The sequence below is a fragment of the Oncorhynchus clarkii genome, chromosome 4 (genome assembly GCF_045791955.1).
Source record: "Oncorhynchus clarkii lewisi isolate Uvic-CL-2024 chromosome 4, UVic_Ocla_1.0, whole genome shotgun sequence".
Lineage (NCBI taxonomy): Eukaryota > Metazoa > Chordata > Actinopteri > Salmoniformes > Salmonidae > Oncorhynchus > Oncorhynchus clarkii.
Window position 1 is genome coordinate 45,465,830 of NC_092150.1, and position 26,419 is coordinate 45,492,248.

At 42.9% G+C, this 26,419-nt stretch overlaps 1 protein-coding gene across 1 annotated transcript; it reads left to right on the plus strand.

The window, feature by feature from the left end:
- Positions 1-14,287: 14,287 nt before the first annotated feature.
- On the plus strand, positions 14,288-25,886 carry LOC139406877 (fructose-bisphosphate aldolase A-like). The gene is made up of 8 exons (XM_071150000.1): positions 14,288-14,484; positions 17,923-18,041; positions 21,054-21,317; positions 21,556-21,716; positions 22,062-22,145; positions 22,670-22,844; positions 23,205-23,404; positions 25,261-25,886. The coding sequence occupies exons 2-8, from the start codon at positions 17,930-17,932 to the stop codon at positions 25,354-25,356; spliced, it is 1,092 nt and encodes a 363-aa protein (XP_071006101.1). The 5' UTR covers positions 14,288-14,484; positions 17,923-17,929; the 3' UTR covers positions 25,357-25,886.
- Positions 25,887-26,419: the final 533 nt, after the last annotated feature.

Sequence of the window (26,419 nt, forward strand, 5' to 3'; positions counted from 1 at the left end):
AGGCAGAACAGTTGAAACTGGAGCAGCAGCACGGCCAGGTGGACTGGGGACAGCAAGGAGTCCTGAGAGAGAGAGAGATTCAATTCACACAGGACACCGGAGAAGTACTCCAGATATAACAAACTAACCCTAGCCCCCCAACACACAAACTACTGCAGCATAAATACTGGAGGCTGAGACAGGAGGGGTCAGGAGACACTGTGGCCCCATCTGATGATACCCCCAGACAGGGCCAAACAGGAAGGATATAACCCCACCCACTTTGCCAAAGCACAGCCCCCACACCACTAGAGGGATATCTTCTACACCGTTTCAGATTGACTGAATGTATGTAGCGATCTATAGAGCATCAGAATTAAAGTCCGGTTGAGTCGTCAGGCAAACACTTACTGGTCAGCTGAGCTGCACTGTTTCAGGACCGTACAATATTTGCACATTTTATTATGATGTTTTATTCTTCAAGCTCTGTCATGTTGGCTGTTGATCATTGCTAGACAGCTATTTTCAAGTCTTGCCATATATTCACGCTGATTTAAGTCAAACTGTAACTAGACCACTCGAACATTCAATGTCATCTTGGTTAGCATCTCCAGGGTATTTTTTGGCTTTGTGTTTTAGGTTATTGTCTTGCTGAAAGGTGAATTTGTCTCCCAGTGTCTATTGGAAAGCAGACTACACTAGGTTTTCCTCTAGGATTTTGCCTGTGCTTAGCTCTTCCGTTTCTTTTTATCCCTAAAAAACCCTCTGTAGTCCTCGCTGATGACAAGCAAACCCATAACATGATGCAACCGCCACCATCCTTGAAAATATGAAGAGTGGTACCAAGTGGTGTTGTGTTGGATTTGCCCCAAACAACGCTTTGTATTCAGAACATGAAGTTAATTTCTTAGCCTCATTTTTTGCAGCTTTACTTTAGTGCCTTATTGCAAACAAGATGCATGTTTTGGATTATTTATATTATATACAGGCTTCCTTGTTTTCACTCAGTCATTTAAGGTTAGATTTGTGGAGTAACTACAATGTTGAGATGTTCTCATATCAGAGACATTAAATTCTAACTGTTTTAAAGTCATGGTGAAATCTCTGTGGTTTCCTTCCTCTCCGGCAACTTAAGTTAGGAAGGACACCAGTATCTTTTGTAGTGACTGTGTATTGATAAAGTGTAATGAATATCTTCACAATGCTCAAAGGGATGTCTGCTTTTTTCCCCTATCTACCAATAGGTGCTCTTCTTTGCGAGGCATTGGCAAACCTCCCTGATCTATGTGGTTGAATCCGTGTTTGAAATTCACTGCTCAACTGCAGGACCTTACAATTATCTCCATTGTGTGGAGTACAGAGATGATGTAGTCATTGTTAACCCCTAAAATGTTAACCCCTTTTATTGCACACGGAGTGAGTCCATGTTTACTCCTTAACTTTAGGCTTGCCATAAAACAGGGTTGAAGAAATATTGACTAAAGACTTTTTTAGATGTTTTTATTAATTTGACATTGTGGAGTATGTAGGCCAGGGACACAATCTCAATGAATCAATTTATTTTCAGGCTGTAACAAACAATGTGGAAAAAAAGTTAAGGGGTGTGAGTACTTTCTGAAGGCAGTATTACCCATAGACCAGTCATTACACTATCCAAAGTATATCCCTTTTAACCGGGTGTGGCCTGCACACAACTCTCACAGCCTAAAGGAAAAGCACATAATTTAGAAACCTCTAGCACAGAAGCAAAGTGAAGGTGACATAAGGGGACTAGTTAAATTTCATAACATGTTTCGTTATCCTTAGGCCTGTATTTTGGCCAAATTTTATCGATAACATGCTCCCCCTTGTCCCTTCCTTTCCTGCCTCCTGTACTGGTTCAACCACATTCTTCTGAGATTCACCCTGAAACGGACTCAACCAGCGGGCACGGATAATGCTCAGTTATTCTGAAATAATTCACGTTTGTTGGTATCAACGCATTCCTTCAACAGCTCTTCTCAGTTGGTGCCGGTTATGACTGTAATTGCATTAGTTATAAGAAGCTAAAACACATTTTTTGTTATCCCAATATGTTGTTTTTCAGCAGATTTCTTTCCTTTTATACACTGGATACTACATTCACCCAGCAAAAGATCAATGCTTCCGTTCCGCTCGCTTTGAAGAACAATGACTTGATGTAAACGACACAGAGTTAGGAATTTGAATAGGCGTTTTCTCAATTCTATTTTCCTAACGTTTTTTCCTAACAATTAAATTATTTTGAAACGGGATGGTGAATCCAGGCAACCAGTTCTAGATTGTTTTGTCACCCACCAGTAAGCCTATTCTTTTTTTCACTGCCTTTTAAGCTTGTTGATGCTGATAGACTATTACAGTAGGCTTTTACAGGGGTTCCCAAACTTTTCTTGCCTGTGACCCCATTTTGATATAAAAAAAAGTGATAAACGCTAGGCCTTTTGTAACACATTGATTTAATGTGCAATAGCAAGGTTGATCCACTATATTTCCCCTCACCTTCAACTCTAAAACCACATAAAAAAAGATCAAAGAAGGATCTACTTTTTCAATATCTCTTGGTAAAGAAACCCTTTACTACAGAGGTGATCATCAGGAAATTCACATTTGCTTTCTTTCACTTCTCTTCCACAGGTTTGAGGACAGGTAAAGCTCAACGTAAGGTGCAGGTTACCCTATGCTTAATGCTGTCTGGGCTTTGCTTTGTTATTACTGTTGAATAATGTATGCAGACTGTGCCATGACTGCAACTGGTGTGTTGTGAGGAGTGAAGTACACCCTCCGCCAGCCCTGATCTGTTTGTAAATGATATGCTCCTCTTAGCATTTGTGTAAACTGTGTTGAAGGAATATTGGTGTTTGTGTGTGACAAAAGGGGGGCAAGCGGGGAGAGGTATGTTACCCCTAATCCCAACCTACCCCACCTACCCCTTGTACCAAGGTTCTGTCCCCTTCAGCATGTGGACAGCCTCCCCTGGGGAATCGCACCCATTGAACCTGTTTTAATTCTAATTTTCTTTATGGGGGCGTGTTTGTTAACAATACCACTGAAAATATCAAAAAAGAAGGTCCAAGCATCTATGACAGAGGGGATAAAGCTGATTCTAAACCCTGTGAAGTTCATCCTTTATTTAACCTGAAGCCTAATAAACTGTATGCTTTCCCATGTGTGCAACTCCAGCCTGCAATTCGGGGTGTTCCTACATGTGGACATTCCTGAATCTGCAGGAAGGCCTCCCCTCAAGCATCCCATTGGTTCCTCAGTCGAAATGAGCAGTTCATAGACTTTCCGAGAGGGTCCGTGTTATTCGGGATCCTTGGGATGTCCCTATCCCTATCAATTATAAATGTAAATTGATAAATGTACTGTTAGTTTAGGGTTCAGGGTAAGGGTGTCCCAAGGAATCCGGATAGCAGTGAGAGCTAGGAGGCAACACAGACATTCATTTTTTTTATATTATTTTTTTTACAAGTGGCAGAAGCGATTTTCGCGTGTCTGCCCCAGATAGTTTCCTTAGACAATGAAAATAGTTACCTAGATGTCCTTGATTCAATTGAGGAGTAAGTAGACTAAATGTAAGTTGTGATATTGTTATGAAATATTTAGGCCTACCGTGTTAAGGCACATTTGGTTTATTTTTAAATTATTTTTGTTGTTAATAACGAGTTAACGTATTGTCGAAAGCACGTAGGCAATGTTATTTGCTGTGTCGATAGCGGAATAAGCTAGTGTGTACAATAACGTAACTTGATGTGCTAGTATTATTTAATTCATGGATGAATTAAATTGTAAATGATAATATACACACGTGCTGCTATAGGATATATAGATATTTTACATTGTAATACACTGTCCCTACATGCCATGTGTGCTGGAGCTATCGGTTTATTTTTTCACTGTCACTAGGCCTACACATTCACACGAACTGAATTGAATGGGGGACACAACTACTTTTCACTAAAGAAGGGAAACGAGGTACAACATGCAACTTTGATCGAAGACCTAAAATCATGCCTGACAAAATCACAACGGTACCCTAATATAGTGCGGATACAGAAGTAGCCTATTCTACAACAGTGTAACTGTATGTGCTAGTATTATGTGGATGGGTAAGCTACTTCATTCAATGATTACAGTATTGTACAAGGTAGATACAAGAGTAGTCTATAGTCTACAAAAATAATGTAATTGAATGTGCTCTAGTATAATTGTTTTTATCATTGATGAATACAATTGTAAATGGGGATGGGTAGGCTACATAATTCAGTGAATACTGAATGTAGCAATCTCTGGGAGTGTGTTAATGACGGATTTTCAGCTGTTGAACTATGGCAATGTCGAACTAATTTCTAAATCTCCTACTTTTAGTCAAGATGTGATGAGCCAGAGCAACCAATCAGATTCACTGCAGCTGCTCAACCCACCACCCTCACTGTTCTCCCTCCACAAGTAACCACATCCTCTTCTCCTGTTCAATTACTTTGCCACAACACTAAAAATGACTGTACATATACTACTGTGTCCATCTCAGTGCAACATGATCCAGCCAAGGCCTCAGCTGGATGCCTAAAATGTGAGAAATGTAAGCAAGATGATATAGTGTAGTTTGTGTATGTGTGTGGATGGAGTTCTAAGTAAAGACATGAGAAGATGGCAAAGGAGATAGTGAGAGCATACAGTATGAAAATAAAGACTCCTTGGGATCTAAAATGAGTGTTAGGTGCCTCTTGTCTCCTTTTTGTCTGTTTTAGGATACTACAGTCACCCCTGGTGGAGGTTCTTGGAACACTGAGATTTAAGTCTGAGCAGAGGTTGACGAAAACCTTCAAACGGTGGTGGTGCTATGTTGCGTGTTATCTTGAATACCAGGCAGATGTTTGAGTACAGAATGAAATGTAAACTTAACAAGCTAAACTTGTTGAGTACACTCTTTGAGAAAGGGGTTCTAACAGGGTTCTTTGGCTGTCACCAAATGAGAACACTTTTTGGTTCCATGTAGAACCCTCTGTGGAATGGAGCCCAAAAGGGTTCTTCCTAGACACAGAATGAGTTCAACCTGGAACCATAAGGAGTCCTCTTATGGCGACAGCAGAATAATCCTTTTAGTTTGTACAGTCATGGACAAATGTTTTGAGAATGACACAAATATACATTTTCACAGTCTGCTGCCTCAGTTTGTACGATGGCAATTTACATATACTCCAGAATGTTATGAAGAGTGATCAGATTAATTGCAATTAATTGCAAAGTCCCTCTTTGCCATGCAAATGAACTGAATCCCAACTAAAACATTTCCACTGCATTTCAGCCCTGCCACAAAAGGACCAGCTGACATCATGTCAGTGATTCTCTCGTTAACACAGGTGTGAGTGTTGACGAGGACAAGGCTGGAGATCACTCTGTCATGCTGATTGAGTTCGAATAACAGACTGGAAGCTTCAAAAGGAGGGTGGTGCTTGGAATCATTGTTCTTCCTCTGTCAACCATGGTTACCTCAAGGAAACACGTGCCGTTATCATTGCTTTGCACATAAAGGGCTTCACAGGCAAGGATATTGCTGCCAGTAAGATTGCACCTAAATCAACCATTTATTGGATCATCAAGAACTTTAAGGAGAGCGGTTCAATTGTGAAGAAGGCTTCAGGACGCCCAAGAAAGTCCAGAAAGCGCCAGGACCGTCTCCTAGAGTTGATTCAGTACAGAGCTTGCTCAGGAATGGCAGCAGGCAGGTGTGAGTGCATCTGCACGCACAGTGAGGCGAAGACTTTTGTCAAAAAGGGCAGCAAAAGAAGCCACTTCTCTCCAGGAAAAACATCAGGGACAGACTGATATTCTGCAAAAGGTACAGGGATTGGACTGCTGAGGACTGGAGTAAAGTAATTTTCTCTGATGAATCCCCTTTCCAATTGTTTGGGGCATCAGGAAAAAAGCTTGTCCGGAGAAGACAAGGTGAGCGCTACCATCAGTCCTGTGTCATGCCAACAGTAAAGCATCCTGAGACCATTCATGTGTGGGGTTGCTTCTCAGCCAAGGGAGTGGGCTCACTCACAATTTTGCCTAAGAACACAGCCATGAATAAAGAATGGTACCAACACATCCTCCGAGAGCAACTTCTCCCAACCATCTAGGAACAGTGTGGTGATGAACAATGTATTTTCCAGTATGATGGAGCACCTTGCCATAAGGCAAAAGTCATAACTAAGTGGCTCGGGGAACAAAACATCGATATTTTGGGTCCATGGCCAGGAAACTCCCCATACCTTAATCCCATTGAGAACTTGTTGTCAATCCTCAAGATGCGGGTGGACAAACAAAAACCCACAAATTCTGACAAACTTCAAGCATTCATTATGCAAGAATGGGCTGCCATCAGTCAGGATGTTGCCCAGAAGTTAATTGACAGCATACCAGGGCGGATTGCAGAGGTCATGAAAAAGAAGGGTCAACACTGCAAATATTGACTCTTTGCATCAATTTCATGTAATTGTCAATAAAAGCCTTTGACACTTATGAAATGCTTATAATTATACTTCAGTATTCTATAGTAACATCTGACAAAAATATCTAAAGACACTGTGGCAGCAGACTTTGTGAAAATTAATATTTGTGTCATTCTCAAAACTTTTGGCCACGACTGTAGATAGCACCTTTTTATCTGAGTGTTTTAAATTAATTATTGGTGGGGAGTTAAGATAATCAGAAATACTATAAAACATCCCCACTTTTAGCACACATTTGCAAGCAGACAAAGTAACCTATGTGTGCTGAGGGATGTGTGATCACTCAACATTGACAGGACAGACAAAAAATGACATTCTCAAATGCAAACAAAAGATAACGTGTCTAACTTACACCGTTGTGCAATTAAGAGACTAGATACAAATAACTAATCCTGGCTACCAATGTTCTAGCATTAATTTGAGGCAAGCAGATCAGAGATGTCAAGGTGGTACCCAAGCCTATGCCATGTGTACTGTATGTGACACACACAAATATGTATGGTCATATTTTTTATGTTTTATTTTGTTTGTTATTCTATGGAGCCATCCCTTGTATCATTTCCTAGGCCTCCCAGGTATTTACATTTAATGTATGTATATGATTACTGCCGTTAGTGTTACACAAAGTGGAACAGGGAAACCCAAAAGCAGACTCAGACGAAGAGACTGAGATGAAGTAACCAAGGTATTCATTGAAACACAGGGGGAAGATGGAGTTGCAGGAAACCAGGTGCTGAGGCTGGAGCGAGAGGGGTTGGGACAGGGCAAGCAGGTCCAGAGGAGAATCCAAGGGAGCAGTAAAGTGGGGAATCCAGGGCAGAGTAGTAGGATGAGGAGCTGTGGGACTAGAGACAGGGACCAGAGTCAGAGCGGGCAGAATGAGCAGAGATTACGATCTGGCAGTGTGGAAGTGGCAGGACTGAGTATTTGTAGAGGTCTTGATTATGGAACAGGTTGCAGCTGGTGGGGATCTGCTCTGACTCCAGCACACCTGTCTCTGCCCACACAATCACAGAGAGAGAGGTAGAAGGAGAGGGAGTGAGCACTGGGGGAGTGGCGGCAAGGAGACACAGGATGAGCAGTAGAGGGTGTTGCAGGAGCAGACATAACAGCTAGGGAAGCTGTGACATCAATGGAGTGCGTTAGTGAAATCGTAAGGTCTTGGAGATTTCTTCTTCAATCTGGGAGAATGACTGCTACTGAAAACTAACGTTTTTCTGTCTCATTATTTTACCCTATTAATTCAGGTATGTAATGTGCAAAAGTGGATTTTGACTCAAAATATTGAGATAACATGGTTAATTACATAGTCGATGAGTTTGGTGACGTTTGAAGGCAGTTGAAGGGAGTTTTAACTGAGTGAAAAATTGGTTGGTATTTTCCCCAATGTAAGTAATGGAGTTCGGCTTGGTTGCTAATAGTTTACATGTAAGAGAAGGGATTTGTATTTGTATTTATTATGGATCCCCATTAGCTGCTGCTAAAGCAGCAGCTACTCTTCCTGGGTTAAGAGAAGGGATTAAGATGGCCTCCAAACTTTCTGTACTTTTTTTCAACAACGTTTTAGATCCAACTTGTTTTATTTTCTATGAACAAAGGCTCAGTTTACCTTAGGTAATATATGTACATTTGTGATGTCACGATAAAATGTGTTAGTGTTAATATTGCTACGAAAATAGCGTTTAACTGTTTTATGTTAACCAAATTTAGCTTGGCTAAGTGCTAGTTACAGTGCCTTGCGAAAGTATTCGGCCCCCTTGAACTTTGCGACCTTTTGCCACATTTCAGGCTTCAAACATAAAGATATAAAACTGTATTTTTTGTGAAGAATCAACAACAAGTGGGACACAATCATGAAGTGGAACGACATTTATTGGATATTTCAAACTTTTTTTAACAAATCAAAAACTGAAAAATTGGGCGTGCAAAATGATTCTTCACAAAAAAATACAGTTTTATATCTTTATGTTTGAAGCCTGAAATGTGGCAAAAGGTCGCAAAGTTCAAGGGGGCCGAATACTTTCGCAAGGCACTGTATCTCTAGTCTAGTTGGTTTTAGTCAATGTCAGCTTACATGTTAGTGGTTCATAATGTAATGGTTGTACCATTGTTTCACATACAGTGGTTGCTCAACTAAAAGTTTTGCTATTATGCTGTGGGATTTAGAGGTAATTTGTGGTTTAGTACGGTAGCCTGCATCACTACTTCATTACTCCAGACCAGTGCAAGGGGGACTGGTTATGCTTTTGGGTCCCAAGGCACTACTCTGTCTCTAACTCACACTTATTTGTTACTACCTGTCAGTATTACTGGTTCAATACCTGTGCTGACCGAGAGACCCATGAGGTGATGGTAGGCTTTTGATTTCTCTCTCTCTAAAAACAGAAATAAAGAAAAGAAGAAAACAGAAACACCTCTCTGACATAGGGTCCAGCATAGCTCTTGATGATTTCTTCCTCAAAGAAATCTCGAGCCATAATACCTGAAAAAGGAGGCAACAGTGATTTATTTAAGCATTATTTTTAGCATTATTAGGTCTACTCTACAGTATTGTCGCCTACTGTACCTCTTCATTTTCCTGGGCTTTCGCGTTCAGCGTAGCACAGGCATCTGATGATAGTGTTTGCGAATAGCACTGTCCATGACCAAAATCCGCAAGTCTACCAGCATTTTTGAATTGTCTCCAGTAGATTTTCTATTCCTCCTGAAAGCCCTTAATCTGATCATTTAAATAAATAAAGATCCTGGTCATGGTGCTACAGTATGTTGTTACAGCATAATCAAAGTCAGGACAATTGGCGACCTGCTGTATACTTATAGCCTATTGTAAGCAATTTTGGTTTAATCCAGCAGAAAAGACAGAATAAATAATATAACAAATATTGTGGTTAAACTCAAATATCCTAATTGATAAAAACATTTATCAATTGTAACTTTTAACATGTGGAAGGGGACAATGTATTATTATTATTATTATTATTATGTATCACATCCGACCGTGATTGGGAGTCCCATAGGGCGGCACACAATTGGCCCAGCGTTTCTCTCCCTCTAAAAACATAAATAAATGTCTTGGCCTTTACAAATATTATTTGTTCTTGATTCAGATTACAATCACTTACTTTTTTTTTTTTGAAAACGAAATAATTGCAATAATCTCCAAAATATCATTGGCATTGAGGAGTACACCACATCAGCCATTGGCTTCATCAATAAGTGCATCGATGATGTCGTCCCCACATGTACATACCCCAACCAGAAGCCATGGATTACAGGCAATATCCGCACTGAGCTAAAGGCAAGGGCTGCTACTTTCAAGGAGCGGGACTCTAACCCGGAAGCTTATAAGAAATCCTGCTATGCCCTCCGACAAACCATCAAACAGGCAAAGCGTCAGTACAGGACTAAGATCGAATCATACTACACTCGCTCTGATGCTCGTTGGATGTGGCAGGGCTTGCAAACTATTACAGACGACAATGGGAAGCACAACCGAGAGCGGCCCAGTGACACGAGCCTACCAGATGAGCTAAACTTCAATGCTCGCTTCGAGGCAAAAAATACTGAAACATGCATGAGAGCACCAGCTGTTCCGGACGACTGTGTGATCACGCTCTCCGCAGCCGATGTGAGTAAGACCTTTAAACAGGTCAACAGACGTATTACCAGGACGTGTACTGTGAGCATGCGCTGACCAACTGTCAAGTGTCTTCACTGACATTTTCAACCTCTCCCTGTCCGAGTCTGTAATACAAACATGTTTTAAGCAGACCACCATAGTGCCTGTGCCCAAGAACACTAAGGTAACCTGCCTAAACAACTACCGACCCGTAGCACTCACGTCTGTAGCCATAAAGTGCTTTGAAAGGCTGGTCATGGCTCACATCAACACCATTATACCAGAAACCCTAGACCCATCTCTGTTGCACTCCACACTGCCCTTTCCCACCTGGACAAAAGGAACAGCTATGCGAGAATACTATTCATTGGCTACAGCTCAGCGTTCAACACCATATTGCTCTCAAAGCTCATCAATAAGCTAAGGACCCTGGGACTAAACACCTCCCTCTGCAACTGGATCCTGGACTTCCTGACAGGCCGCCCCCAGGTGGTAAGGGTAGGTAACAACATATCCTCCACGCTGATCCTCAACATGAGGGTCCCCCAGTGGTGCGTGCTTATTCCCCTCTTGTTCTCCCTGTTCACTCATGACTGTACGGCCAGGCATGACTCCAACACCATCATTAAGTTTGCCTATGACATAACAGTCATAGGCCTGATCACCGACAACGACGAGACAGCCTATAAGGAGGAGGTCCGAGACCTAGCCGTGTTGTGCCAGGACAACAACCTCTCCCTCCACGTGATCAAGACAAATGAGATGATTGTGAACTACAGGAAAAAGAGGACCGAGCACGCCCCCATTCTCATCGATGGGGCTGTAGTGGAGCAGGTTGAGAGCTTCAAGTTCCTTGGTGTCCACATCACCGACAAACTAACATGGTCCAAGCACACCAAGAAAGTTGTGAAGAGGGCACGACAAAACCTATTCCCCCTCAGGAGACTGAAAAAATTTGGCATGGATCCTCAGATCCTCAAAAGGTTCTACAGCTGCACCCTCGAGAGCATGGTTGCATCACTGCCTGGTATGGCAACTGCTCGACCTCTGACCGCAAGGCACTACAGAGGGTAGTGCGTACGGCCCAGTACATCACCGGGGCCAAGCTTCCTGCAATCCAGGACCAGGCGTTGTCAGAGGAAGGCCCTAAAATTTGTCAAAGATTCCAGCCACCCTAGTCATAGACTGTTCTCTCTGCTACCACACAGTAAGTGGGGCCGGAGCGCCAAGTCTAGGTGCAAGAGGCTTCTTAACAGCTTCTACCCCCAAGCCATCTAATCAAATGGCTACCCAGACTATTTGCATTGCCCCCACCCCTCTTTTACGCCGCTGCTACTCTCTGTTATCTATGCAGAGTCACTTTAATAACTCCACATACACATATGTACATATTACCTCGACTAACTGGTGCCCCGCACATTGACTCTGTATCCGGTACCCCCTGTATATAGTCTTGTCATTTGTTTTACTGCTCCTCTTTAACTACTTGTTACTTTTATTTCTTATTCTTATTCATATTGTTTAAACTGCATTGTTGGTTAGGGGCTTGTAAGTATAAGCATTTCACTGTAAGGTTCGGCGCATCTGACTAATACGATTTGATTTGATTTGCCATGTTGCTTATCCAGATGTTGTTTTCCAATATTTAGCAACTCTTTGCATTTAATTGTGCAAAAAAACATGTACCGGTAGTTACTATTAACTAAATATGTTATAAGTACTTTGGTAGCATTAATTAACTTTTAGCTGTTTACATGTAATTAAGATATTTCTCCCAAACGGGTTAAAATCCCTTGTTACTATGCAGCATTTAGGTCAACTTCAAGTAATATGAGGCAATTCCATTTAATAGATATGAGATTAAGTTCCTGCTGTTACAAAGTCATCCTGATGTGGGACAGGAAAACTTTCATATGCCGCTTGGAATTAAATGTACTGTTGTTTAATCAGGCTTATGGTGTTATCCTATAGACCTAGCAGATATTTGACAAACCACATGACCTTCGATTGGAACAGTAGAATGTACTAGTAGGATTCAAGGATTCCCATGCTCCCATTAAGTCTGCTATATTCTGGCCTCTGGTGTTTGACACACTCCACCTTTCGTCCTCTGTGGAAACAGGAAATACTCTTTTCATAGCACTTCGATTCCGAAGTGACTTTTTAGTATCAGGTTAGGAGAATTTACACAACAGGGTTAGAAGAATTAAAGTAGAAGATTAGGAGACTGAGGATAAGGTACGGTAAAGAGTTAGGGTTAGCGGAAATGCTCTCCTAACCTCCTACAAAAATAACTTAATCGAAATGCCTTGAAAAGAATGTGTCCCCTTGTGGAACCAGAATCAGTCCATCTGTGGTCCCCTGGGTTGCACAGAGAGCCAGGGTGTATTATGTAACTTGGTGGTCTGACTGTGCCAAAGGTCACATCACACACAGACTGAATTCAATATTACCAATGCAGTTTCTGAACATTTAAGGAAACATTGTTCCAATGTGTAGTGATGTTGCTGAATGTGATCCCTTTGCTTTTGACCTCCTCCTTTTCCGCAGCAACCAGTGATCCGGGTCAACAGCATCAATGTAACAGTATAGCTTCCGTCCCTCTCCTCGCCCCTACCTGGGCTCGAACCAGGGACCCTCTGCACACCTCGACAACTGACACCCACGAAGCATTGTTACCCATCACGCCACAAAAGCCACGGAAGCCCTCAGAGCGAGTGATGTCACCGATTGAAACGCTATTAGCGCGCACCACCGCTAACTAGCTAGCCATTTCACATTGGTTACAGGTGCATATATTTATTTTGTCCCCCTACACCAAACGCGATCACGACACACAGGTTAAAATATCAAAACAAACTCTGAACCAATGACGTTAATTTGGGGACAGGTCAAAAAGCATTAAACGTGTATGGCAATTTAGCTAGTTAGCTTGCACTTGCTAGCTAATTTGTCCTATTTAGCTAGCTTGCTGTTGCTAGCTAATTTGTCCTGGGATATAAACATCGAGTTGTTATTTTACCTGAAATGCATAAGGTCCTCAACTCCGACAACTAATCCACACATAAAACGGCCAACTGAATCGTTTCTAGTCATCTTTCCTCCTTCCAGGCCTTTTCATCTTTGAACTTATATGGTGATTGGCATCTACACTTTTATAGTATTACCACGACGACCGGCAAAACAATTAATATTTTAATCACCCACGTGGGTATAACCAATGAGGAGATGACACATGGGTACCTGCTTCTATAAACCAATGAGGAGATGGGAGAGGCAGGACTTGCAGCGTGATCTGTGTCAGAAATAGGAATGACTTCTATTTTAGCCCTTGGCAACGCAGACGCTCGTTGGCGGGCACGATCAGTGTGGGTGCAATAATTGAATAACATGGATTTCTACATTTATTTTGCGACGCTCGCGCAAGTCTGGTCTGGTCAGCATGTTAGGCTGACATCAACATGGCCAAACCAAACCAGCACATCATATTCCACACCAGTAACATGGAGGGAGGGATGGGTGACATGGGTGAAGGGAGCGAAGGAGAGCAGAGTTAGAAACAAAATTCGAAAGAGGGAGACAATGGAGTAATGAATGGTGACGATGATGCAACATTGAGCATTCAGAGAGTTTAGAACAGGCTACAGTAAATCTATAATAGGACGCATTTTGAATAGCTTTGCTGCCAGTAATCTTCTGTACATCTTGTCATCATCATATTGTATTTATTGTATATAGTGGTTCTAGTATTTCAATTTAATTGATTATTATGACCAAGGTTTATTCTTATGCCATGTAAACTATCATCGTCATGAACAGTCTCACGCCAAATTTGCAGCAACAGTTGATGTTGATAAAGTCTCTGATGTTTCAATTGAATAGGTTTATTCATTCATAGCAGGTCTAGATTGAGGATAATTCCGCATCTGTGGTGCAGTCGTGACTCACTGCGGCACCACTGCAATGCCTTTCTGCTGTATATAAGGGTCACGTATAGAGCATGCATTATGCACGTGAGATCCGTCACGTACATTATCACAAACCCTTCCACCCGTTATTCCCAAAACACGCCTTCTTTCTTTTCCGGTACTCAAAATGATGTGAGCCAACCACTGTCCCAGAAAAAAATAGTTTTCTCCGGACTATGGACAGAATGATATGTCAATCTTTCATAGTGCATTTTGATTGGACAGTTTCTGTACGTGGTCTGAGGGAAGGCTCTCTTTTTCGTCACTGGCCTTCCCCTGTCACTTGACGTTTAACAATACTAGACATCCTCCTTCATTGCCTGATATTGCAACAGAACGCATCGCTTCCTCCTCAGACCCGTACAGCTTTTGCTCTATTATCTATCGGGCAGATAAACTGGTAAGTTTTTTTCCATCAACTAATACTTAGTTATGATAGATGATGTCATTTTCAGCAGACATTACTGTATTATTGTATTTATAAGCCTCAAGCTGAATATGTAATACATACGTACTTACGTATGTATAAATATGATGTATGAATGATGTCGTATTTTATGTCTGTAGTTGTTTAAGTATTACAATAACGTGTGACTTCCTATCGGCAACTCCCAATGTATTACAAGGTCATACGGATGCAATGGCAAGGACAGACGCGGAAGTAACGCTTGCCACGAATTCACAGGGGATGTAATAACGCGCATATTATGTAAACTGTTCATAGCGCGCAAATAAATCCAGAAATATCACACAAGCGCTCCCCAAAAGACGATCAGAATATCGTGTACACGCCTACATCAACGGATGCCAAAAGCGAATCCCTCAAGCGATTCCCTCACGTACGCACGGAATGTGAAAAATCTATAGAGCGCAACGCACTGGCTATAAGGGAAGATTTGGATGTATAATGAGATTTCAAACGAGTGTCATGTCGGTTTTCATGGTTGAAATGCTCGCCAGCATATTTGAGAGGCTTTTGTTTGCGAAATCATACGCTCTCCTCCGATGGCGCACATAGGCAGACCAAGGTTTTATTGGAGTCTCATCGTGATAACTAGCCTGGACAGCTGCTAGTGGGTCTACTCTATCGTCTGGGGTAGGTAATACCCTCGTGTCCCTCCGCGACAAGTTCGTAGTAGGCCTATTTCACAATTTTTTCGCCTTCTTCGCCATTAAATTTAGTTAAATTTAGAAATGGAAGCCTTTTCAGCCATGTACGAACCGGTTGCAGGGGGAGTGTATCACCGGAAGTGGCTTTATACAGGGGGTGGCCAAGGCTACTTCAGGGGGTCCATAGGCCATGACAGAAAATGTGTGTGTAACCCTAACATGGCATCTAATGAGCATGAATGAATCCTATGATTGCTGATTAGAGGTAGAAGTGATAATTCACTTCACCCAGAGTTCTTCAATGTGGCAGATAGTGTAGTCCAAAAAGGTTACTTCACTAGAATTCTTTAACTTACTATGAATAGTCGGTGTCTCTACCTCGGAACTGCAGCTCAATTTATTTCTCTCTCTCACACACACACGCGCGCACACACACTATACTCACATACTGGAGAGACTTGGGTCACTCTGTTTTCATGAATATACAATCTGGGTCTGAACATCCAAAATATTTCCAGAAAATAAAGCTCAAGCACAAAAGAGATAAGATAGCATTTATGTGTTACATACATTGCAGTTTATTTACAAAACATTTAATTGACAAAAAAACACTGCAATTTGACGTACCAGGTATCAAGCAGAAATGGACTTGAAAAATAAAAATAATTTGGGTGCAGGTTTTAATCATGACCAGAGGGACCGCCTAAGTACCAAATTATCCTAGGTAGATTTAAAACAGCACAATTCTGCAGTTCTGGTGAGAACTGGCAAAATGTTTCACAAACTCATCCATTTTGAGGGAGCGTACTCACCTTACTCAACACTGAGGATTCCGAGGTGACTTAACCCGTCATCAACCATCGTTGTCCTAAGGTGGGTTTTAATCAGTTTTAAAGCTGAGAAGCTTCTCTCGCAAGAAGCACTACTGACTGGTTTAACAACCCACATCTTACAAAGTCTAAATAGCTCATGGAAGACCTGTATCAAGTAGAGGTCGACCTTTACTTGATACATCTAATACATTAACATAACACCAGAACCATTAGTGTATAATCAAAATAAAAATGCCACAGCCATCAAAATAAGAACACACATCAATCAACAACCAACATTTTAAAGTGAGGCTTAATCTGACAAAATCATCTATTACAAGCTGAAGCTTAACTTAAGTTCTGAACTGGGCATGTGACTGACTGCCTGGTAGATGCTCTGACTTGGTGGTGGTAGACTGGGTCCTTGTGAAGTCTGACCACACAGACTCTGACTAGCCTCAGGTAGGGAGCTGCTCTGGGGTCCGGTGGTGATGCAAGGGCTGGGGTCTGTTTGCACCTGATCTGCCTGTTTGTGCTTCTTTGAAAATAAGTCTGATATCTCTCCCTTTCTTTTCATGTTTAATTGACCCTATGCAAAAATAAGACAGTCTACATCTAAGCATCCAATTACCCACATTTTAGTCCAATCTCAATCTCAATTGCAAATCCCCATTATCATAATTGTACCTTAAAATCAACTACCAGCCTAAGTTACCAGTTAGATCATGGCTAGCCCTACTCTGCAGTAAGTAACTTAGCTAGCTATAATTTCGTACACCTTTACGATAGCAATCAGGCTATCTGCAAATGGTGGTGATCTTTTAAGTAACGTTAACAGATTTATAATAACAATTGTTCATTTTGAGTTCAAGTACGAAAATCTGAGTTAATGGATTTCAAATTGCTGAATGTTAACTTGCTGAACACTGACAGATGTAGCCTACTAGTTATCCCACATTAGCTAAACATTCATATACTGTAATTTACGACACTGCACTGTATATGCGTGTATTACTAGCACAGATGTAAACATAATGTTTGGCTAAATTGGGAACCGATCTCTCTTATCTGATTAACTGTCTGTTAATGGAGCCAAAGGTCTAACATTAACTTACACAGCGACTTAACTTTCGTAAAAGTTGTTCAGGAAACCTAAACCTGATGCTAAACCTTAAAACTTACTTCAAATATGATGCTTTCGCCAATCGCGAAAAAAGCTTGTGGAGCTGTGGATATATTCTTTCTTCTTCTGTATGTTCTTCTTCTTATTATTCTTCTGTACCTCGCAACCAACGTTAATATCCACTCTTCCTCGTCCTCGATTTGAAAAAGTCCAAATAAATGCTTCTTTCAACAAGAGGTGAAATGAGATGTTAATCAGCATCAAACTGCCAGTAGCGAATTACATTTTCGGGTGGCACCCAGGGTGGCCAATTAGATGTCAGGGGTGTCCAGTGCCACCCCGGACACTCCTCTGGCTCCGCATGTGATTACCGACTATGCACGTCAAGCTCAGAAGATAGTGGAGATCTATAAAGTGCACTAGTGGCTGCCATGCTACATGATAACCGCTTGGAATAGACACTAAGCTATAGCGAGGGCTGTCAAGAATGTCAGTATGGTTATGATTACCAATGTTAATCTATTTTTTAACATAATACACATAGGTAATTTAGTAGCATAGGCCCAGGCCTATACCTTATGATGCTGCTATGACAGTTGATTGAGTCAGTGGCAATAAACCGTCCATGCTACAAACACTGCATCTATAATCTTTTCAACAGAATGATTTATAACAATGATTTCTCTCCCTCCATGTCTCCCTCATTCATCCCCCTCTCTCCTTCACTTCCCCCTCAATCCCAACTCCCCTCTCGCTTTTGCACTCTCTCTCTCTCTCTCTCTCTCTCTCTCAGTAACACAATGCCTCACTCATTCCCATTCCTCTCTACGGAGCAGAAGAAGGAGCTCAGTGATATTGCTCAGAAGATCGTCGCTCCCGGCAAAGGAATCCTTGCTGCCGATGAGTCCACAGGTAGAGGAATGCCGTTGAGTTCACACACACGGATCAGATCACCCTCTAAACACAGTCATACATGGCATATCAAAGATATGGCGTGTAGAATGGCGCCGGAGGGGATGACTGACGTTTTACATGCTCCTAACCAACTGCTATTTTGTTAGTTTTTCCCCTTTGTTTGTACATAATGTTGCTGCTACCGTCTCTTAGGACCGAAAATAACTTCAGAACAGCAATTACTCAACTCGAACTGGAAGAGCCCAACGCGAAGGATATACTGCTGTCTCGGGAATGGGCCCAAATTTGCGTGAAGAAAAGATGGACGAAAAGGGAGCGCAGGTCGGGCTGCCGTCTGAGAATTCGTAGGCGAGTGAGTAAACTCACACTGCCATTCGTTCTATTGGCCAACGTGCAATCATTGGAAAATAAAATGGATGACCTACGATCAAGATTATACTACCAACAACACATTAAAACTGTAATATCTTATGTTTCACCGAGTCGTGGCGACGACACGGATAATATAGAGCTGGCGGGATTTTCCATGGACCGGCAGGACAGAGAAGCTACGTCTGGTAAGACGAGGGGCGGGGTGTGTGTCTATTTGTCAATAACAGCTGGTGCGCGATGTCTAATATTAAAGAAGTCCCAAAGTATTGCTTGCCTGAGGTAGAGTACCTTATGATAAGCTGTAGACCACACTATCTACCAAGAGGGTTCTCATCTACATTATTCGCAGCCGTCTATTTACCACCACAAACCGATACGGGCACTAAGACCGCAATCAACCAGCAAACAAGAAAATGCTCATCCAGAAGCGGCACTCCTAGTGGCCGGGGACTTTAATGCAGGCAAACTTAAATCCATTTTACCTCATTTCTACCAGCATGTCACATGTACAACCCAGAGGAAATAAAACTATAGACCACCTTTACTCCACACACAGAGATGCATACAAAGCTCTCCCCCGCCCTCCATTTGGAAAATCTGACCATAATTATATCCTCCTGATTCCTGCTTATAATCAAAAACTAAAGCAGGAAGTACCAGTGACTCACTCAATATGGAAGTGGTCAGATGACGCGGATGCTATGCTACATGACTGTTTTGCTAGCACAGACTGGAATATGTTCCGGGATTCATCAAATGGCATTCAGGAGTATACCACCTCGGTCATCGGCTTCATCAATAAGTGCTGCCGCTTTCAAGGAGCGGGACACTAATCCGGATGCTTATAAGAAATCCCGCTATGCCCTCAGACGAACCATCAAACAAGCAAAGCATCTACAGGATTAAGATTGAATCCTACTACACCGGCTCTGACGCTCGTCGGATGTGGAAGGGCTTGAAAACTATTATGGACTAAAAAGAGAAACCCAGCCGCGAGCTGTCCATTGACACGAGCCTACCAGATGAGCTAAATGTTGTTTTATGCTCGCTAAGAGGCAAGCAACACTGACGCATGCATGAGAGCATCAGCTGTTATGGACGACTGTGTGATACCGCTCTCGGTAGCTGATGTGAACAAGACCTTTAAACAGGTCAACATTCATAAACCCGCGGGGCCAGACGGATTACCAGGACGTGGACTCTAAGAATGCACAGACCAACTGGCAAGTGTCTTCACTGAAATTTTCAACCTCTCCCTGACCAAATCTGTAATACCTACGTGTTTCAAGCAGACCACCATAGTCCCTGTGCCCAAGGAAGCGAAGGTAACCTGAAGAAATGATTACCGCCCCATAGCACACACATCGGTAGCCATGAAGTGTTTTGAAAGTCTGGTCATGGCACACATCAACAGCATCCTCCCGGATACCTTAGACCCACTCCAATTCACATACCGCCCCAACAGATCCACAGATACATAATCTCAGCACCCTGGGACTAAACACCTCCCTCTGCAACATGACCCTGGACTTCCTGACGGGCCGCCCACAGGTGCTAAGGGTAGACAACAACACGTCTGCTACGCTGATCCTCAACACTGGGGGAACTCATGGGTGTGTGCTTAGTCCCCTACAGTATTCCCTGTTCACCCACGACTGCGTGGCAGAACACGACTTCAACACCATCAAGTTTGCTGACGACACAACAGGTCACCAACAATGATGAGACAGCCTATAGTGAGGAGGTCAGAGACCTGGCAGTGTGGTGCCAGGACAACAACCTCTCCCTCAATGTGAGGAAGACAAAAGAGCTGATCGTGGACAACAGGAAAAGGCGGGCCGAACAGGAATTGCCCGTAGAGCTCCGAGACAGGACTTGGTCGCGGCACAGATCTGGGGAAAGGTACCAAAAAATGTCTGCAGCATTGAAGGTCCCCAAGAACACAGTGGCCTCCATCATCAAGAAGTTTGGAACCACCAAGACTCTTCCTAGAGCTGGCCGCCCAGCCAAACTGAGCAATCGGGGGAGAAGGGCCTTGGTCAGGGAGATGACCAAAAACCCGATGGTCACTCTGACAGAGCTCCAGAGTTCCTCTGTGGAGATGGGAGAACCTTCCAGAAGGACAACCATCTCTGCAGCACTCCACCAATCAGGCCTTTATGATAGAGTGGCCAGACGGAAGCCACTCCTCAATATAAGGCACATAACAGCCCGCTTAGATTTTGCCAAAATGCACATAAAGGATTCTCAAACTATGAGATACAAGATTCTCTGGTTTAATGAAACCAAGATTGCATGCCTTTCCAAATAATGTCCAATCAATTGAATTTACCACCGGTGGACTCCAATCAGGTTGTAGAAACATCTCAAGGATGATCAATGGAAACTGGATGCACCTGAGCTCAATTTCGAGTCTCATAGCAACTGGTCTATTTATGTAAATAAGGTATTTCTAAAAACCTGATTTGCTTTGTCATTGTGGAATATTGTGTGTAGTTTGATGATGATTTAAACAAATATATATATAAGAAGAAGGCTGTAACGTAACAAAATGTGGAAAAGGGGAAGGGGTCTGAATATATAAATATTTTACATTTATATATATTATTATTTAACCCCATTCCAACCCACCTGTAGGCAGCGTGGCCAAGCGCTTCCAAAGCATCAACGCTGAGAACACTGAGGAGAACCGCCGTCTTTACCGCCAGCTCCTCTTCACGGCAGACCGCGTAGAGCCATGCATCGGCGGAGTCATCTTCTTCCATGAGACCCTGTACCAGAAGACAGACGACGGCAAGCTGTTCCCTCAGCTCATCAAGGAGAGAGACATGGTGGTGGGCATCAAGGTGGACAAAGGTGTCGTCCCCCTGGCCGGGACCAACGGAGAGACCACCACTCAGGGTGAGAGACAACAGTGGGCCGGGGCTAAGTAACCTTTGACCTCTAGTATTGAGCTCAACTTTGCTACGTATGCAGATTTTATTCAGGGATGGTTTGAAGAGTGAAACTGGAACAAAGTGTCGAGTCATGTTTATTTCATAATGTTACACATATCCATCCCCTCTCTTTCCCTCCTCTCTCTCTCTCTGCCTGTCTATCTCTCGCTCTCTCTGTATGTCTCTCTGTCTCTCTCCCTCAGGTCTGGATGGGCTGTACGAGCGGTGTGCCCAGTACAAAAAGGACGGAGCTGACTTTGCTAAGTGGCGTTGTGTGCTGAAGATCACTGACACCACCCCTTCAGAGCTAGCCATCAAGGAGAATGCCAACGTGCTGGCCCGCTACGCCAGTATCTGCCAGATGGTGAGACACACACACACACATAAAGAGCAAGAAACATACATTGAACATGTGGGAACATATTGGCACACATAAAATTAGTTTGCACACACTTGGCCATTCCCCACTCAATCTCCACAATTGTATTATTTATATTATAAATGTTTCACATCTCTGCTTCAAAAAACAATATCACCACTATAATGACTTATCAAGGAGTTGTAGTTATTTTAGCCATATTAGCTTGAGTGCCTAGTAGCCAAATCCGGTACAATTGATATGCCGGGCACAGACACCCCGACCAATAAAGTTTTATTGTCTGTTCTGTAGTCATGACGCTGGTTGCCATGCTTCTGTGCCCTTCCCTAGCATGGCATCGTGCCCATCGTGGAGCCCGAGATCCTGCCAGACGGAGACCATGACCTGAAGCGCTGCCAGTATGTTACTGAGAAGGTGAGGGATCGCACCGACTAACAGAAAAACAATGGCTACCTTCCAATGGCTATTCTAGAATGCCACTTAAAATGCATGTCTGCTTCCTTCTAAGTAGGCTGTGTTTACAAAGGCAGCCCAATTCGAATCTTTATACCACAAATTGGTCTTTTGACCAATCACATCAGATCTTTTCACATTAGATCTTGTTCAGATCTGATCTGATTGGTCAAAAGACCAATTAGTGAAAAAAATGTCAGAATTGGGCTGTCTGTGTAAATGCAACTTTAGTGTGCTAGTGTGGGTGTTGGAATAGAGCATACTTAGTCTAGGTAGGATAGGAACACTCATTAGATCAATCAGTCATTCAATCAATCAATCAATTTCAACATCTCTAACTATTTCTGTCTGTCTCATCAATATTTCTTCTATTTCCTTTCTTTGTCTCTTTCTCTCTCTGTCTCCTTGTCTCTCTCTCTCTCGCTCTCTGTCCCCTGTCTTTCCCTCTTTCACGTTCTCCTTCTCTCTCCCCCTCCTCCCCCCAGGTTCTGGCTGCAGTGTATAAGGCTTTGTCTGACCACCATGTATACCTGGAGGGCACCCTGCTGAAGCCCAACATGGTCACCCCAGGACACTCCTGCTCCCAAAAGTACAGCAACCAGGAGATAGCCATGGCAACTGTCACCGCCCTGCGCCGCACCGTGCCCCCGGCTGTGCCTGGTGAGAAGGAGAAATGTATAGAAATATGGACACACACATGCATGCACGCACGTGTAGCACACTTACTCCTCAGCTAGCTTTTGAGGGGTGCAACCCGTAGAGATGCTTGAGGGAGGACGCTCACGTGTGTTTGTGTAGCAGAGGTCCTGGTTTCGAGCCAGGTATGTGCCGAATCGGGAGGAAGTGGTACTCACTAAGCAAGCAGCATGACGTCCTTTACACACGCACACACGCACTCACTCAATCCACTTTCCACACACATGCACACACACACACAACCCTCCTCCCCCACACACATCCACTCCCCCTCTCTTATCTTACCCTTACTCTCCCTGTCTCCCTGCCTCCATCCTTCCCCAGGCATCACCTTCCTGTCTGGCGGCCAGTCTGAGGAGGAGGCCTCCATCAACCTGAATGCCATGAACCAGTGTCCCCTTCACCGGCCCTGGGCCATCACCTTCTCCTACGGCCGCGCCCTGCAGGCCTCCGCCCTCAAGGCCTGGGGAGGCAAGCCAGAGAACGGCAAGGCCTGCCAGGAGGAGTTCATCAAGAGAGCCCTGGTATGACCCACACAGAGAGAAGAACATGAGGGAGGGAGGGAGATACGATTGAGACCTGGGTTCAAATAGTAGTATTTGTTTTCTTTCAAATACTTTGATTGAGCGTTTCATTGAGCCTGCCTGCCGTGAGTGCCCGGGGTTTGTACTTTCGGAATTATTACATTTGTTCCATTGCACCAAGCTATCAAAGTGTTCCTAGATTCACTTTTAACCATGATAACTCCCAATCTATCAAGTGACCCTAATGCAGCACAGCTGTCAACATTCTCAGAGTCAAGTGAAGGCATTTATATAGTAAGCCTGATGATGATACCTTGTGCATAGTTCAACAGTTCAACAGTAGCAGTGAATACAAACTGAAATACATGGGCATTACGTCACAAGCTTCTTATAATTATTGCAACCCTATGTGATAACAAACTACAGCAGGGCTATTCAGCTAGCAGCCGGTTTATACTTTTATAATGAGCCTTTGATCAATTATTTGAATGTTTTTTTAAGGAGTGGGGCATTCCCACTCCTTGTGTATTTTTCTTTATTGGGGTTAGAGACAGTGAGAGAAAGACAGGAAAGATTGTAAAGAGGTTTGTGCCACAAAAGCGTGGGCCAACACAGTAAATATGTGGCCCTAACCGCTAGACCACCTCAGGCCACCCCTTTGATAAATTCTGAACATTAATTTAAAACATCCAAAAGAATATATGACGTTTAGTGCCAAAATGAGCCCTCTGTCGATATTTTCCAGTAGGAGAATCTGTTTTCCTGTAGTCCCACCCAGTAAGTGCTGTCAATTAATATCCCCCAACATATAGCCAATCAGAGCTGGCAGTGCCACCGCACGAACATCGCTTGTTTCATAGTCATCATGATCTACTTTTACATAATGATGTTAGGTGGCTAAGCAAGGGTAATGCTCTCAAGAGAGTATGTGAGCTTAGGTAGGAGATAGTTTCTTTTTTCCGCGATTGCCGCCACAAGAAAACCAACACAAATCTAGCAAAAATACTTGATAGGCGGTTCGTAGCAAAGGTTTGTTTTCTGAGTGATCTGCAATCACTTGAATGGACTTAATGTTGTACTACAAGTGAGGGATAAAACAGTTAATGACATGATTGAAAAAATTACTGCTTTTCAAAATAAATTGTTATTTTCTCCTCTGATTTGAGCCCAAACTAAATGCTCCATTTCCCTACACTCAGTGTTCAAATTGAGCAAAATGTCATCTGTCGGGTAGCAAGAGTATGCAGCTCAAACAACTGGTTGTCCCATGAAGCAGCTTACAGGAGAACAACAGCGGTAGAGTAGTTAAATTTAAACTCGTTTTTCATAATTCATAAAAAGAATGCATCACTGATTCGTATTTCCTGCAGATTTTCTGAAGAAGTAACCCCTTTTTTGTAACGCCTGCTTGTGTGCGCCCGTGTGTTGTGTAGCCACTTAGAATGCCAAAATAGTTATTTTTTAAGGCTTTTCCCAAAAACCTTCCCAATTAAATGTTGACTCCAAAGGAGGCCTACCTGACAGAATGATATCATGATGGTTTGTAGCCTATAAATCTGGTGGTCATTTGTTTTTGCAAACTCTGGACTACAGTCTGGACAGCCCTGGACTACAGTCTTTAGGATAAGGTGACAGGTCCTAGACAGTACTACCTACACCATATAATCCTAATCAAGTAATGCCATGTGGTGTGTACCGAATGTTCCTATAACAATGAGATAGCAAGAGCAAGTGGAGCTAAGTCTCCATGTGTGGGGAGACAGAGGGTCTGTACTAATCGTTGCCTTTTATCCCTTTCGCTTTCTCTCTCACGCCATCTCTTTCTCCATCTTACTTTCTTCTTTCTCTCTCTACAGAACAACAGCAAGGCCTGTCAGGGCAAGTATGTTTCCTCCGGAGACAAGGGTGCCGCCGGCGGAGAATCCCTCTATGTGGCCAACCACGCCTATTAAGTATGGACCCACCCCTTTCAATATCAAACCAGACCCACACTATCCACTCAGCTGATACAGTTCTGTCCCGACCCCGCCCCCTTCGCGGGCCTATTCCTGTTACTCTTTTCTTCCCAAAACTCTTCCCTTCTTCCACTTTTTTTTTTTGTTGCTTTGGGATTGTGATGTCACTGTTATGTCATTGTGTAGTTCAGGAAAGTTGTGTGTTTTGTCACTTTTTTTTATTTTAGCACTCAAACATCTCCCCCGAGAGAAGAATCTGTGATCCTCTGCCCATAGTCATTCCCCATTCACTGCTGAGCTTGAGAGTTCCAGCTCTTTGTCCCCCCCCCCCCCCCCCCCACTGCTTACATGCTCCTCCTCCCCAGACTGCCCCTCCTGATTCAGTGTTGTCATCTTGATGATTCCTAAGTACATGTGCCTTCTTCTCTCGACTGAAAAAAACACTAGAGGAAGACTTTTTAGAGTATATTATTAATGTTTGATATTCTATACACTGGAAATAGAAATAAAGAATCATATTCACTAAATGCACTTTTGTGATATCCTGTTTTGGGTTCGGGCAGACTGCCTGCTCTAAAGAGACTGCTAGGTGGGGGTGTAACTACCATTATATGTGACAGCAGGGTCAGAAAATGTTTGTGGATTCACAGCATGACATGCTGAAGCCATAAAAACATGAAAAAGAACGATGCACATTCGTCTAAGGAATACAGTAATATTGTAGATGCCAACTGACCGGCAATGAATGCCACATTTGAACAGTCACAAAATATCAGCCTCACACTGACAGCAGTTAAAACAACAGACTCACACACAGGTTGATTCTTTCAGAGTTGACTCAATAATTATTGCAGTATGAATAGTCACAGTCAAGAAGTCACACTCACAATCAGTACCAATATGCTGCCTTTAAAAGGACATTGATGCATGATTTAAAGGGATAGTTCACCTAAATTCCAAAATTACATATTGGTTTCCTTACCGTGTAATCAGTCTATGAACATGGTATGACAGCGATCATGTGTTGGTTTTGTTAACCTGGCACTGTAAATCCAAGTCA